At 44.0% G+C, this 14,154-nt stretch overlaps 1 protein-coding gene across 3 annotated transcripts in view; it reads left to right on the top strand.

Annotated features, from left to right (window-relative positions):
• Positions 1 to 14,154, top strand: part of LOC119455875 (uncharacterized) — a 33,341-nt gene that overhangs the window by 1,027 nt on the left and 18,160 nt on the right. For 2 of the 3 annotated variants that reach the window (XM_049669383.1, XM_037717389.2), the window contains exons 2-4: positions 6,505 to 6,743; positions 8,113 to 8,152; positions 8,981 to 9,028. In XM_049669383.1, coding sequence (XP_049525340.1) covers positions 6,542 to 6,743; positions 8,113 to 8,152; positions 8,981 to 9,028 — 290 coding nt within the window. In that variant the 5' untranslated portion in view covers positions 6,505 to 6,541. Of the gene's footprint in view, positions 1 to 6,501; positions 6,744 to 8,112; positions 8,153 to 8,980; positions 9,029 to 14,154 lie in introns of all 3 variants that reach the window. The other variant, XM_037717388.2, reaches the window with a different exon arrangement.

Genomic DNA, 14,154 nt, shown 5'->3' with positions numbered 1-14,154 from the left:
TGCGTGTAGCATTATGTTACGCAGCTGGCTCGGTTTGGGACTTGAGGGTGCGCATTTTCCACGACCTTCGCTATTGGGGATGCACGTATCGCGAAATTCCTGGGTTTGTAAAAGAGAAAGCAAGGATACGCGTGCGCAAGAAAGACGAGTGCTCGATCTATGTCAAAAAAAAAAAAAAAATGGGGGGGGGGGGGGGGGGTTGCCAGTGAAGCGTTTACCGAACCAGAACTATCTGGTAAATAAAATGAATCAAAATTGAAATCCAGTCTAGCTCTTTCCTTCTGTACGCATCTGCATACAGGCTTCCTGTTTATTCGCAAATACGTCCCAACTCGCTCAGCAAAACATTATTTCTATTACGGCTTGAACACAAGAGCGGTTGCGCTCAACTCCCAATTACAAGATTGCGAAGTGCTATATGATGTTTCGGTAAGGCCGAAACCCCATATATGAGCACCGGTAGAATGCAATGATTGCACACTTTTCTTTTCAACGACAGTGGTAAGCTCGCAGTCATGATTTGTCATGGCCTGCCTTATGCACTCCATCCCCCAATTTTATTCTTCTGTAAACTTCCTTTTCATGATCAGGGTCCCCTGTGACTAATTTACCTAGTAATATAACCTTACAAATCACAGCTACTTGTTCACTCTATTAACATGTATTAGCTCCCAGAATCTTGTGTATTTCTGCACACATGATACAATAGCATGGCTGTGCACAATCACCTCTTTCCAATCCACTGAAATGAATGAAGGTGGTGTATGTTTGTTACCAAAATGTGCTTCAAGGCATACTGTTGATAATTTTTTAAGCCTTCTGAAAAATAAGGATGAATGTTGAGCCTTACTGGTGTGGAATTTCATAGATTGTAACCCACCATGATATTTTTAAACAAGAAATGATGTCATTATATGGTCAAGCAGTACCACCATTAATACGACTGAGGTGTTGCTTCCTCGGGAAGTCTCACTGCCACCTTCCCAATTTCGTAAATAGTTAGACATGTTCAAGTTAACTCGATAGCCTGTGTTGTATGACAACAAGTAAACCAGATTAACACAACATTCCAGATACCATTCTCTTAATCATTAGGAATACAAGCTAGCACATAGTATGTAGTGATATTATATGCTATTTGTATGTTTAGTGAATTTCACAAAGCAATTTTCTCACCCTTACAACCTTGGCTGATGCTGTCTTTTTTATAATAATTAAGCAATAACCTTACTGAGTGCATAGCTGTGAGTACGATAGCTGACTCATACCAAATCATAGACATGTCTGTTTAGATACTATACGAGTAGGTTGGCCACAATCAGCATAACCTTGAAAGTGAGCTGAACAGGATGCGAGGGCATGCGTATGCAATAAATCTGTTCTATTGAGAGGCTCTACATCTGTCTGAGATATAATGATCAATTCACAGTACATATGGCAGGAGAACAGAATACAGAAACGAATATAACCAAGTTCTCTCGGAAAAGCTGCATTCGCCACTATTATATGCAGCAAAGTGAGACTTCAGAAAACACAACTGTGACTTGGGTGTAAGAAGTAGAGGTGGGCGAATGTACGTTTTTTTTTTTTCACATGCGAATTGAATGAAAATAGTAAGCATCAATATTGAGTGGTCAATCTACGTAATTGGTACTAGTAGTATTTATTCCCATATAGTTAGGTACCACGCATTAACTAGTCCAAAAAGAGAGCTAACTATTAGGGACAAAGGATCAGCTTTAAATGCTAGACTACTAATTGAGATATAAAAAACAACATGAATAGTCTATCAACAACTTTAGAGCCTGGCTGCAAAGAAGCTTTCCAAAAAAGAACGGCGGCTGTATGACTAGCTTTCAAAAACGCGCAATATATTGTTGCCAAAGAAACATCAAAGTTGCCGAAAAAGAAGCCGCTGAAGGACCTACGTGTCGTAGACACATGTGAAATGATTCGTTGCAAGAAAAATACCACAGACTTGCCGCATAAACGAAAATCTGCTAGATCAAGAGACGTGTGGTTGACTTAATCCATGGGCAAAAAAGGCCTATGGGAAATTTTTGTTGTCAATATGACTGAAAGACACTTTCGTCAACGTGCTTACCTTTGGGAGGCTGTATACACTTGTTCACATGCAAGTACCTGTCGCGTATTCATTGTTAAAGAACTTCGACTCATATAATGATATGAAAGCCTCCTTTGATCAGGAGAAAGGAATAGTGCTTTCACATATACATTTCATATATACATTTCACATATATTTCATTTAGAACATCAAGGTTCTCTTTTCCACATTTTGCACGTACTTGTGAAAGAGTGTAAGAAACAGCATAACACGTTTGCACACTCCATAGCTGATTATGTCAATGAGATTCCTATTTCATGTGGTAAAGTAGTGCACAGGGCAGATGGGTTGGGACATCTGCGATTCAGACATGCGTCATTGTGTTTGGGCACAATTATTATGCTACTGACCATTGTGGGAATAAAGAAACAACAGGCATTGATTCCCAGTATGTCATCCTGCCACTTGTATCTGAAAAGAAACTATCATTTATGTGGTCAAGCTTGCACTTGGCGTACTTGCATTAAGCATCACGTTTATGTGCCCATATATGTGAACCCCATTTGTAATGAACCGGTGCTTGACGTTATGACGAGTGTCATGTCATTCCTGTATATATTTGTGGTTTTGCACTATACATCTATAAAGCTTTTGGTCGGCATCACACTACTTTTCCTTGTACGTGCGCACCGGATTTCTGTCACAACACCCACTTCGCATCCATGATAAATACACATACCATGTAACTGCAGTAAGCAAAATAGAGTTTTAGAGTAAGGTACCTAACCTGTTTTCATTCCAGCAAACCCCAAGCAAACTTTAGGTTCTTGAGAACACAAGTCCCTTGCATCCTCTGATCTGAGGTTGTTTTCTGCATGCAATTGTTCTTGGGAAATTTTGATCTTTATATCAATGTGAACCTGATAAAACGGATGGCGAGCCAAAACTTCAATTCGTGATACTATTTACCACCGGGGCCAGATTAATCTACGGGTTAAAGGGGCTGCAGTCCCAGCCCCCCCCCCCCCCCCCCCCCCGACTGCCAGGGGGCCCTATGAGAAAAATGCTTCCTTGAAGTTTATTTCTTGGGTACAGTACAGAGTAAAACATGTGAACAGATGCATTTGGATCCCTAGCTCGAGACTCTAGACGATGTGTTTGCAGCCGTATTGGTGGCTTATAGTCATTTGCTGTAGTGCCGTTTCTATGATGTAAGCCATACGTGAACTGAAAAAAGGCGCTGTTTTTCATATAGACAAGTAGATATGATCTGTGTGTATCCACTGTGCAGTGTGGATGTGTTCGTCATTTTTATGCAGCTGGTATCATGGGGCTTGTGCCTATTTAGATGGCGACTGCTTAATGTTTCCACTTTTAGGGGCATGTGGCGTGCAAGCAGTCACAAAGTCTTGTGCATTTGGTGTGGAAGAAGGGAATACTTTTATGTATAACTTTGTCTACTATAGGTGAACCGTTGCAACAATGAGCATTTTCGTCATGTGAATGCTTCTGCCATTTAATTAATATAATTTGTAGCAGTTCTTATCTGTGGAGAAGCACAATACACATAATTTAACAAGGTGTTCCTTAGAAAATATTAATTACTGCATAACCACTATACAGCTCCATACCTCACTGTATTATAAAGATGAGTATTCAGTTGAAAACGCAATTATCTTATAATGGCATGAACGTACACATGCGAAATGCTACAGCAGCCTGGCATCACATTATTGTGAATATTGGTGACATCCAGCAACGTTCTGGGAACGTGCTGTTTTGTAACGTTGCTTCACTGATAGCGTTTACACGTTAAATTGATGTTTACATGCAACGTTGACACAACGTGGGTGTCGGGACGTTGCTGCGACATTTATTTGTGACATCACTTAAACGTATAGCTGGCAACGTACATTCAACGTTGAGGTTGGCTGTTTAACGTTGCCTGACATTTGATACAATCAGGCAACGTTTACACAACGTTCTGTGTTACTTGGGAACCAGCTCACATGAAGCAAGACACAAACACCACATTACGAAAGGCTGCGATGACACGACAATAAAGCTCATCGCTACAGATCGTGTCATCACTTCTCAAATACAAATCAGCACTGGTCAATGCACAAACTTACACGTACGATCTTCGCAGCCATGAAGCACGCACACACAACACCTACGAACACGATAGGTGAGGTGATCGCACTCTTTTCATTTTGGCGCGTACTTAACATGTGTCATGCTTAGAATGTACTACGTGTATGTGATGGCATTGGCGTTTGTAATGCACACGCTAAAAATGGCTCATTACAGACGAAATCGGCGGCTTCATTACTTCCGACCCTCGCGTAAACACAACACACATCGGTCCGTTTCCGTTGACGATCGCACGAACTGAAGAGGTCACGAAGGGCACAGCGGCTTGTTGCGTTCAACAAATATATTTGCGTGTGCTGGATAACTTGTAATGATCACAAAACAAATAAATGGTGCGCATTTCCAGTGTCTTCTCATTCGACGACGCCACTGTCAGAAATTCAGCTACGGTCATCGGCGGGTTCGCACCAGTCTGGCGAAGAGCTCTTCTTGAACATCGCACATAAGAAAGCGAACATTCTTTTCTTCGCAGATGCCGGGGTTGGCGTGGTGGAATAAGCGAGTCATTTCCTCGCTGAAGATCGCGTCGTTCTCGTTCGGTAGCTGAACGCGCTTTTCCGACAGAGCTTGAGCTCGCTCTTTGCGCACGACGCTTCTGAAAGTCTCTCGGAAGCCTCTGCGAAACAGGTCCCACGTTGTTAGCGTGGTTTCTAGGTTATCGAGCCACAACCTCGCGGCATCTTTCAAGTATAAGTGTACTTGGCACAACTTTTCAGCGTTCTAGCTGGTGAATGTCGAGATCATTTCAAAAGTCTCCAGCCAGGTTTCGGGGTCGTCCGACTAGAGTCCACGGAAAATAGGTGGCTCTATATTGGCTGCTGCAGGACGATGGCTGCGGAGGACGCTGCATCTGTCATCGTGGATGCTGACTTGGCCTTGGTTTATCTGGTTGTCAGGGGTAGAAGTGCATGCTCCGGGGGCTCTTTTGTAGTCTGCGGTTAGCTTGATAGTCCGGGTCGACGCTGTTGTAGTCTTCGTGGTTGAGGCTCGGCTCACGGCTTTACAGGAAGTGTCCGGAACACAAACGTTGAAGCATCTCCACCTGATGTCACGTTTGTAGTGACGGCGCACAACACAGTAGCAAGACTGTCAATCACGGAGATACTTTTTAATGGGCGAACCTGTGCCAACAAGAGCATGTGACACTCGGAGCACAATGATAGGGGGGAGTGCAGTCGGTGATCGTCAAAATCTGGGGCGCGATCTTGTACGCGTTCCAAAATGGAACGGAGGCGTTCCGTTCCATCGAGCCGCACACGATTGGTCAATTTCAACCGCGACGTTCAAATTGACCAATCGTGTGCGGCTCGATGGAACTGAACGCCTCCGTTCCATTTTGGAACGCGTACAAGATCGCGCCCCTGATCTGTGGGTCAAGCACGTCGGCCTTTATACATCACTCGTCGAAGGGTTCAGCGTAATCACTGGTGCTCGCATGCCTTCCAGAAGATACAACACTATTGGCGTCGCGCATACAACCCGATTACACAAAGTTCGGCGAGAAATACACAAGAGAAAGAAACAACACTAACGACACGTATACATGTTTATCTTTCACCGGTGGCCGCTTTCCACCAGCTAACAAATGTTAAACGTTATCGCTCGGCGCAGGACGCGCCTGTATCGGAAGTTTCTAGAACGTTATCGATGCTTCTTTGTGTAGCCTGTTTTCACCGACGCTTATGTTATCTGATTGTATGACTGACGCGAATTGTCTAGAACTTTCTGGAAGACACGCGGGCATCAGGGATTAATCTGGAACCTTCGATGACTCAGGTATAAAAGCCGACGCGTTTCGCCGCTGATCAGATTTTCGACGATCGCCGACTGTGTTCGTCGCTTTCGTTGTGCTTCGAGTGTAGCTTGCTTTTGTGGGCACAGGTTCGCCCAATAAAGAATCAGTTTCGTCATACACAGTTTTACGACTGTTTACTTCAGCGTCACTACTACGTGACAATAACATTTGAGCAAGTTCCAAATCACGCAGGCACGTCGCGTGCTGAGCGATAACTTTAATTTGTTAACGGGTGAAATTCAGTCCCCGGAAAAAGGATAAATAAGAACACGTGTCACTATATTATGACGACATGACACAGACCATGGTCACGTTGGAGCAGAACATAGGGAAGTTACGGCACTCAGTTCCCAGGTAGATTTACAAACTAAATGCAGGAGTTGCGCTTGGTAACGTGTGACTGAGTCATGAAGCTTTCGTCCAATTAATTGGTGCTTGAGTGCGTACGCTACCTGATGCATGTGCTCTTTGTGCGTTCCGTGTGCAGCAGCATCCCTCCCTGCCAAAGTTAAAGGCACTCCAAGGAAATGGCAGCCAAAACCAAGGACCTAGTTGCTGCGATCAAAGATGCCCTGCCCCACATAACCGATGAGCGCATGTTATTCCTGATGCAAGAACTTGGAGCCAAGGGCGTGCGATGCAAGGCGGATATGGAGAAATTGGAAGCCGTTGACCTTGTAAATGCGCTGGGGACTGATGACGCGAAGAGACTGGTTGCATTCTTCAATAGTAAGTATTAACACGACTGTATTCTTAAATGAAAAATCAGTTTTGCGGAAGCCCGCAAGGTGAAGAAAGGTTAATGAAAGTTGTCATCCACCCGACGGTAGCGTGAAGCTACCAAGTATAAGTGTTTCTAAAAAAAATCCCCGACGATTACGATACTCCCTAATGCGAAATTTGAGCGTAGCTCTACACGTGTTTTCATTTCGCGTGTCCATATTTTGTATTATGGTTATATAGGTGCATGGTTTATATTAGGAAGAGAACGCTGTGAGTAGCGTAGCTGGCGCGGACAGACTGTCTCGTAGGGCACATTGCAAACGGAGCGAAGTGTGGCACGACTGCCTCGCTAATCGGGAGCTCGCGAGAGGCAGCACGTGGGTGACCCGTGGGCGCAGGTCACAGCCGCCGCCGCAGCCAGACCTCCGTTATAGCACAGCGCTTTGTTCCCATACAGACGACACGCGCTACTCTGGCGCCATATCGTAGCCATCGTCGCCGGACAGCCCGTCTTGCGCGGCACTACGGTTGTCTTCGCACGCTTTAGTTCCACCAACGACGAGAGCGGCCCTTCTTCGCGGGCAAATCGTGCCCCCAGTGTCAGCGGCGACAACACCCAAGGGAGCTTCACATCGAGCTTTACTCGAGGCCGCTTGCTACCGCCCCTTGCGGAAGCAGTGATCCCCGTCACACACGCGGGTACCTCGGATCGACCTCAGTAATTGACGCCGCGCACGAGCGTAGCCCTCCCCACCTCACGCCACCGTGCCCCTCGGAACCGCAGATGAGATCGCCCACGCGGCGGCAGATGCCGTGGCCGCCGGCAACTCAGCGCATGCGCAGGCCGTCTCCCCTCCGCTCCCCCGCCGCTTCCCGCCTCGTGCTCTGTTTTTTCATCTCCCTCTGCGCTCCGTGTTCGCTTTCATCTTTCGCTGGGCTCATTCGCTCCGGTTACGAGGTACAACAAGTCACGCCGACGCTTGCCACAGGAACGGGCGCCTAAAACCTGCGCTTTGAAAGAAAGCTTCGCAGTTGAATAAAAATTCGTCCAGGTTCAAGGTCTAACCCGGCACCCACGCTTTACCAGTGTGGGCGCTCTACCATCTAAGCTAACCACGAGGCTAGCAGATCGCAGCCTGAGGGGGAGTACATCGACAACCTGAAGCATAAGGACAGTGATTATGGCATGGCTTTGTGGCTTCACGCTTAAGTTGGACAAATGACAATTTCTCCGTTCAAAGTTTCCTTTGAACGTCAAAACATCAAGTTCGCCTTTGATGTCTGCTCAAGTCGGCTGCTTGGTTGCCGCATAGACATTTGTCACTTCCTCTGAGGTGGCAGTTTAATGGTGTTTTCTTTCCCTTTCCCGTTACAGCTCCGGAACCCATAGATGAAATCATGGCCGATGGTGCCAGGTGAGGCGGCAACCTCGTAGTGTGCGTCCCCGTGGCTTGGCGCACAATCTACCCTGCAGTTTCCCTGCAGTCCGGCTGCTCCATACATGAAGGAATCAGTTCCGGTCTGCTGTACAAACACATCGACGAAATGACAACACAAGCGTCTATGACCTATAGCGCTTAGAGTCGTATTATTAGACAAATAACAATTATTTAATTAGTCAATTTGCTTATTTATTTACCTTATTGTAAAGCATTATATAGTCCCCTTCCCCCTACGTGATCCTCTCTACATGCCCTCTATCTTCGGCACCTATACCCAGAACCAACACCTATTCAGGGCGTCGCGCTACCATCCGAGCTAAACAGGAGGGTATGAGATGGAGGCAGAATAATTGTGTCTGTGCTTCCAGTTGTCGATGAATTGTCGATGAACAACAGCGCGTAACGTCACAGCCACTGAGTTTCCGCGTTGAATTGGCGCTCATCGTCAGGCCTCCATTGCGCAGCAGCAGCTTCCTCGCGAGCTGCGTCGCGCTGTGTCACCCCCGCGAATTCTTAGAACACCATCAGCGGGGAGCACAACGCTAACCGCTGCTATCGTTTTCATAACTTCGAAGAGAAAATGTCAATTTATTTTTCTTGGCTTGATGTATAGTCAGCGATTTCTGGACAATTCATTCTTCATATGCATAATAGAGCTTTCGCTTCCCCAGCAACCAACTGTGTGTACTGTAAATGTGTGTGTGTAAAGCCCGTGGGCCCATAAGGTGCAATAACTAAAAGGAAACTTCCTTACTTCTATCCTCCGTATATGCTTTGCTTTGTTTTTTTTTTTATTTCAAGGTATTGCAACTTCAGGGGCCCTGTGGGAGGTGCACAGATGGCACAATCGTGAGTTGGTGTTGCATCTTTAGATGCCTGTGACTGTTTGAGTACAATTGTGATCATGAGCACACGAGCTCACATAAGTTACCTGGGCTGCACTGTCGAAGAATTTTCGAGTGACAGTGAACTTAACAGGAATGTTTAGCTCCGTGCTCGTTGGCTTCCGTCTAAATACGTGAAGCGGACAAATTGTTGTCCTCGGCAACGACTGCACCTAATATGATTGCGTTTGTTACATTAAAAAATTAAATATAGGGTCCGTAGGAAGCATATTGTTTATTTAGGCCGTCAATTTCTTCGTAAATACTGTTAAAATTTGCACAATTTCATTGTTTACAGTAAGCCTTAATGCATTTCTTTCAATTCTGTAAGTCCTTTTTAGATTATGTTTGTAAGCGTAACTATAGGCTGATATGCGGTGGCGAAATTAATGTTAATGTTCTAGATGAAATTAGCTCTGATAATTTCCATATGACAATGTTATCATCAGTATGTGGAAATTACATAAGTACACCAACACGCATTATTTGTTTTTAACTATCTGGCGTTGATCTTACGGTTACGGACGTAGGCACTGCAGGCTGCAGTTCCGCACAATTGCATCAGACGTCAGTGATCACTGCCTAGTTTTCTTGATGAGTCGCGTACATGTAAAAGGCCTACAGATGCTTTTAAGGTTCAGCTCGTTACACAAAATAGACTTGAATCCGTTAAACACGAAATAATAAGTTACGATTGGTCATTTGTGTTACAAGACGAAGATGCGAACGAGGTATACAATCATTTCATTAACGCCTTCACGCGACTTTACCATGAAGGCTTTCCTTTAAACTTAAAAAACCTTCAAACAAAGCCAGAAAACCAAGGATCCCTAAACAACACTTGAAGATGAATAAAGATAAAAATCGCTGCGGTCATTTCTTTTTACTGACATTCCGAATTAGCCTTGAAAGAATCTGAAGTTTTCAGGAATTAGCTAAATGCCGCACTCATGCGAGCAAAACACGCATATTTTGAAAGTTTATTTGCAGATGTCGGTCGGACAGCATCTTGACGTAACATGGGGAATAATTAACAATGCCATGGGTCGACAACGCAAATCGAACATTCCGAACATCATGATATACAATGGTTCCAAACATAGTGGTAAATCGCTTGCAGACCATTTCAATCAGTACTTCGTTAGCTGGGCAATCACCTCCCATACTCCACTATTTACAGCCACAAAAATTATCTACGATACTATTCAAGAAAACTTTTATATGCAGCCTACTGATGAATATGAGGTGTACGTACTAGTACCTTCATTGACTTAAAAAGTAGTAACGCAGTTGACATCGAATAGTGCCCATTAAACACTGCATTTCCTTTCAATTTAATAGAACAGATGCACTGAGCACTAGCACAATTTATTACTGCAATCGGGAAACTTTCCCGTATGGATGAAATGCGCCAGCGTGTCAGCAATTTTTAAGGGTGGTGATTACAATGAATCCCGACGTACTATATATAGACCAATATTGGTACTGCCCGTCGTTTCTAAGGGAATGGAAAAAGTTGCCTCGCAGAAAACATTAAAAGCCATATCGCAAATATGAAGCCGTTGACAAGCTTTTTGATGATTTTCCCGTTTTAATGAATACAGAGTTCAGCTTCAGAGAGGGGAGATTAACAGGAACAGCTTTACTATATTTCAAGGAGTCAATGTTGCAAAATATGCAAGAAAATATGTTTACGCTTGCGCTATTTGTGGATTTTAGCAAGGCGTTTGACTGTCTTGACCATGCTACACTACTCGACAAATTACAGCATTACGGAATACGCGGTATTCCCCTGAATTTGTTCCAATCTTATCTAAATAAGAGATTACAGCCGCAAATGTATAAATGGCCAAGCATCACCCCACCTACACAAGAAATACGATGTTCAACAATGGAGTGTGCTTGTACCCCTTTTGTTTATCTTTATATTAATAATATCACACAAGTAAGGCCAAATTCATTAAATATGATGACGACAGCACTGTTATTATGGCCGGATAAACCAATTATCATCCCAATTTAACGAGTTTCTAATGAAGATATCTGTGTGGTTCATGGAAAATCAAATAAAAGTCAGTGCAATAAAGACTATGGTCATGATTTTTGACGCGAAGAATAAGAAAGCAACATTGAACAGTACGATAAATTCTGAGGGTAGGCAAATTGAGAGTGTTGATAACTATAAAATTCATATGGAGACTATTTTACTTCTAGTTTAAATTGGGACACACACCTTGACTATTTGTCAGGAAAGCTATCTTCTGTGACTGGTATTGTATTCCGTTGTCGGCAGCATGCTCCCGGTATTCGGCAAACTACGAATTTATCACGCATTGTTTAAATCGCAACTAAACTACTGGGCGTTAGTCTGGTTTAGAAATACCAAAGCTAATGTAAACAGACTCCCTTGCCTTGCAGAAAACATTAAACGCCATATCGCAAATTTGAAACCGTTGTCAACGACAAGAAATGCGGGAAAATTGTCTAATATTATTGGAGTCGAACATATTTATATAAACGGTTTATCATATGGGATGCAATTTTCACACACGCTTGTAGCGGATTTAATTACACGTTTAGCTTGTTTAGAACGTCTCCAACCTATAGTAAACACAGGAAATCCTGACAAATGGGTGAATCCACATTTCCGCACATGTTATCAACACCAGTCACTAGCCTACAATCTACGTGTGACTAAATAAATACGCAGATGTCAGAAGTTAAAGTCGAAAGCAACTTGAGTTATATTTTGTTCAGTTATGAGGGTTTATTTTATTATTACTATTATTTGCGTTTTTAAGCTGTGTAACACTGACAACATACCATGTGAATAGAGTCATGCGTGTCTAAATTGGCTTGTTTCTAATTAAAATTTTTCATTCGGAGAAACACACAGCTTTTTTTCTGCCTATGTATTGCTGTCAGTTTTTAAGCACATTAAAGTGGCCTCTTTATTTTTGCTTGAGCCATAGCTTGATTGCTGTTGTACATAATTGTATATAATTACCATTTCGTCGCACTATATGTATACTTGTCTTACTATGTACTACGCTGACGTTGCTATAGAAATATGTAAGGTCTTTTGGACCACGTGAAGCTACTGTCGTTCGTAGCTTTTAGACCAAAATGACCGTCCAGTTTTTGTTTACTGAAAAATAAAGGTTGATTTGATGTGAGTTTTAACTCGGCAATGAAAAACGTCATCACAATTCTATACCTAATAATACATCTAAAGCGGGGAACACTGTTGTAATATACAACCCTATAAATATACTAAGAGTTTGCCTAGGATTACCACGATGTACTTCTACATGGGGCACTATTTCAGAGACACGCGCATGCCCAGCTCGAGTTTATCTGCAACATGAGCCAATGCGAGTGCATTTAAGGCTACTAACTATAAGCATAGGAATCATCCACTGACAAATGTCACAAGTATACGGCCTGACGCCGCCTACTCAGAAGTCATTTTGTCGCAAAGGGATCTACTGCCGTCGGACTTCACACCGCATGGCATACCGGAAGCTCCACTCTGGACGATGGCAAAGCCGACGGTGAAAATCTTAATCCCCGGAATAACCAAAAAGTCGAAAATGCCGCTTGTGGGTCTCAAACATTTCGCGTTATCCTACATTGCTTCCAAGTACGGATATACCAAACATGTTTTTGCAGATGGTTCTGTTACACAGACCTCTTCCGCGGCAGCTTACACGGTACCTGCAATGGGGATTACGCAGTGGTTCAAGACAGGACACAAAACATCGTCTACAGCAGCTGAGTTGACCGGCGTTCGAGAAGCAGTCCGCTGCATACTGTAACAAAACTTCGCTAACTGGACAGTGTTCTGCGACTCAAAACCGGCGCTGCAACTCATAATCAATTATATGAATCACAGAAGCGCATATAGTCCTCTGATCTACGACATCATGGCTCTGCTTACTGAAGCGTCTCAATCCGGACATACCATTGCGCTGCAGTGGATTCCCAGCCACTGTGGAATAGCGGGAAATGAGCAGGTTGACGCGGAAGCAAAAATGGCGCACACTGACGGGGAGATTATAAAACTTCCCTTTTGACGTTATGACATCAACGCCTTGCTACACAACTCCATCAAAACGTCTATGGCGCGACAATGGGACAGCCCCGAATATCGGCAAGAGCGCCTCCATAGACTTGACGCCGGTTTGCGATTCCGACTTCCACTTCGGATGCGGAGAGGCCAGGAAACAGTGATCCATCGATTACGGCTTGGTGTGGCGTACACTCGCAAATACCTTTACAAGATTGGACAAGAACGGGACCCTGATTGCAGCGTCTGTCACACTCCCGAGACAATAGACCACATACTTTGCGTGTGCCCTCAATATGCGGCGGAGCGAAGGACACTAAAGCATAGTGTTGACTGTTTGTACTCCCGCCCCTTTTCAGAAGTAATGGTTTTAGGCGTGTGGAGAAGCATTGATCATGCCCAGCGCACCATAAGATCGCTTTTGAACTTTATGTGTGAGACGAGCCTAGACGGTCGTCTCTAGGACCTGTGCAGTGTGCAATGTGCGAAATGTGTTTGTGCGATGACGTTTTGTGTGGGCAACACTACTCCTGCGTGTAATGTGTGAAAAGTGCACAACCGCGTATTGGACAACGTGTGTAAATAGTAGCTCATTGTACGATATCATAATCCTCTGCCACCTACCTCTCCCTGTATCTCCCACTTCCCCTTACCCCAGTGAGGAGTAGCAGGCTAGAGACACGCTCTCCAGGCCGACCTCTCCTCCCTTCTATTCATTAAAATCTACTCCTCCTATAAACTATACCACTAATACGTAAAGATAATCTTTGCAACGCCCGTGTAAAAATTGTAAGAAATTTGCATAGGCTGTAAATTCATGTTGCAAATGTATCCACTGTAGATCCAGCAGAGGCAGTTTACGGAACTGCCTCTGCTGCACCTAGTGCTGGGTTAGAGACTTGTAAACTTCATGCTTTTTTTTGACTGAAACTTACCTGTTTTGGGCAATTGTTAAAAAAAAACCTTCAGGATTTGAATCATAATTCTCCTTCCCACAGTAACTAGAATTCACCTTTCGCTCA

Source organism: Dermacentor silvarum, chromosome 6, assembly GCF_013339745.2.
Source record: "Dermacentor silvarum isolate Dsil-2018 chromosome 6, BIME_Dsil_1.4, whole genome shotgun sequence".
Lineage (NCBI taxonomy): Eukaryota > Metazoa > Arthropoda > Arachnida > Ixodida > Ixodidae > Dermacentor > Dermacentor silvarum.
Note: the sequence above shows the minus strand (reverse complement) of the source record. Positions and strands in the feature narration are given on the sequence as shown.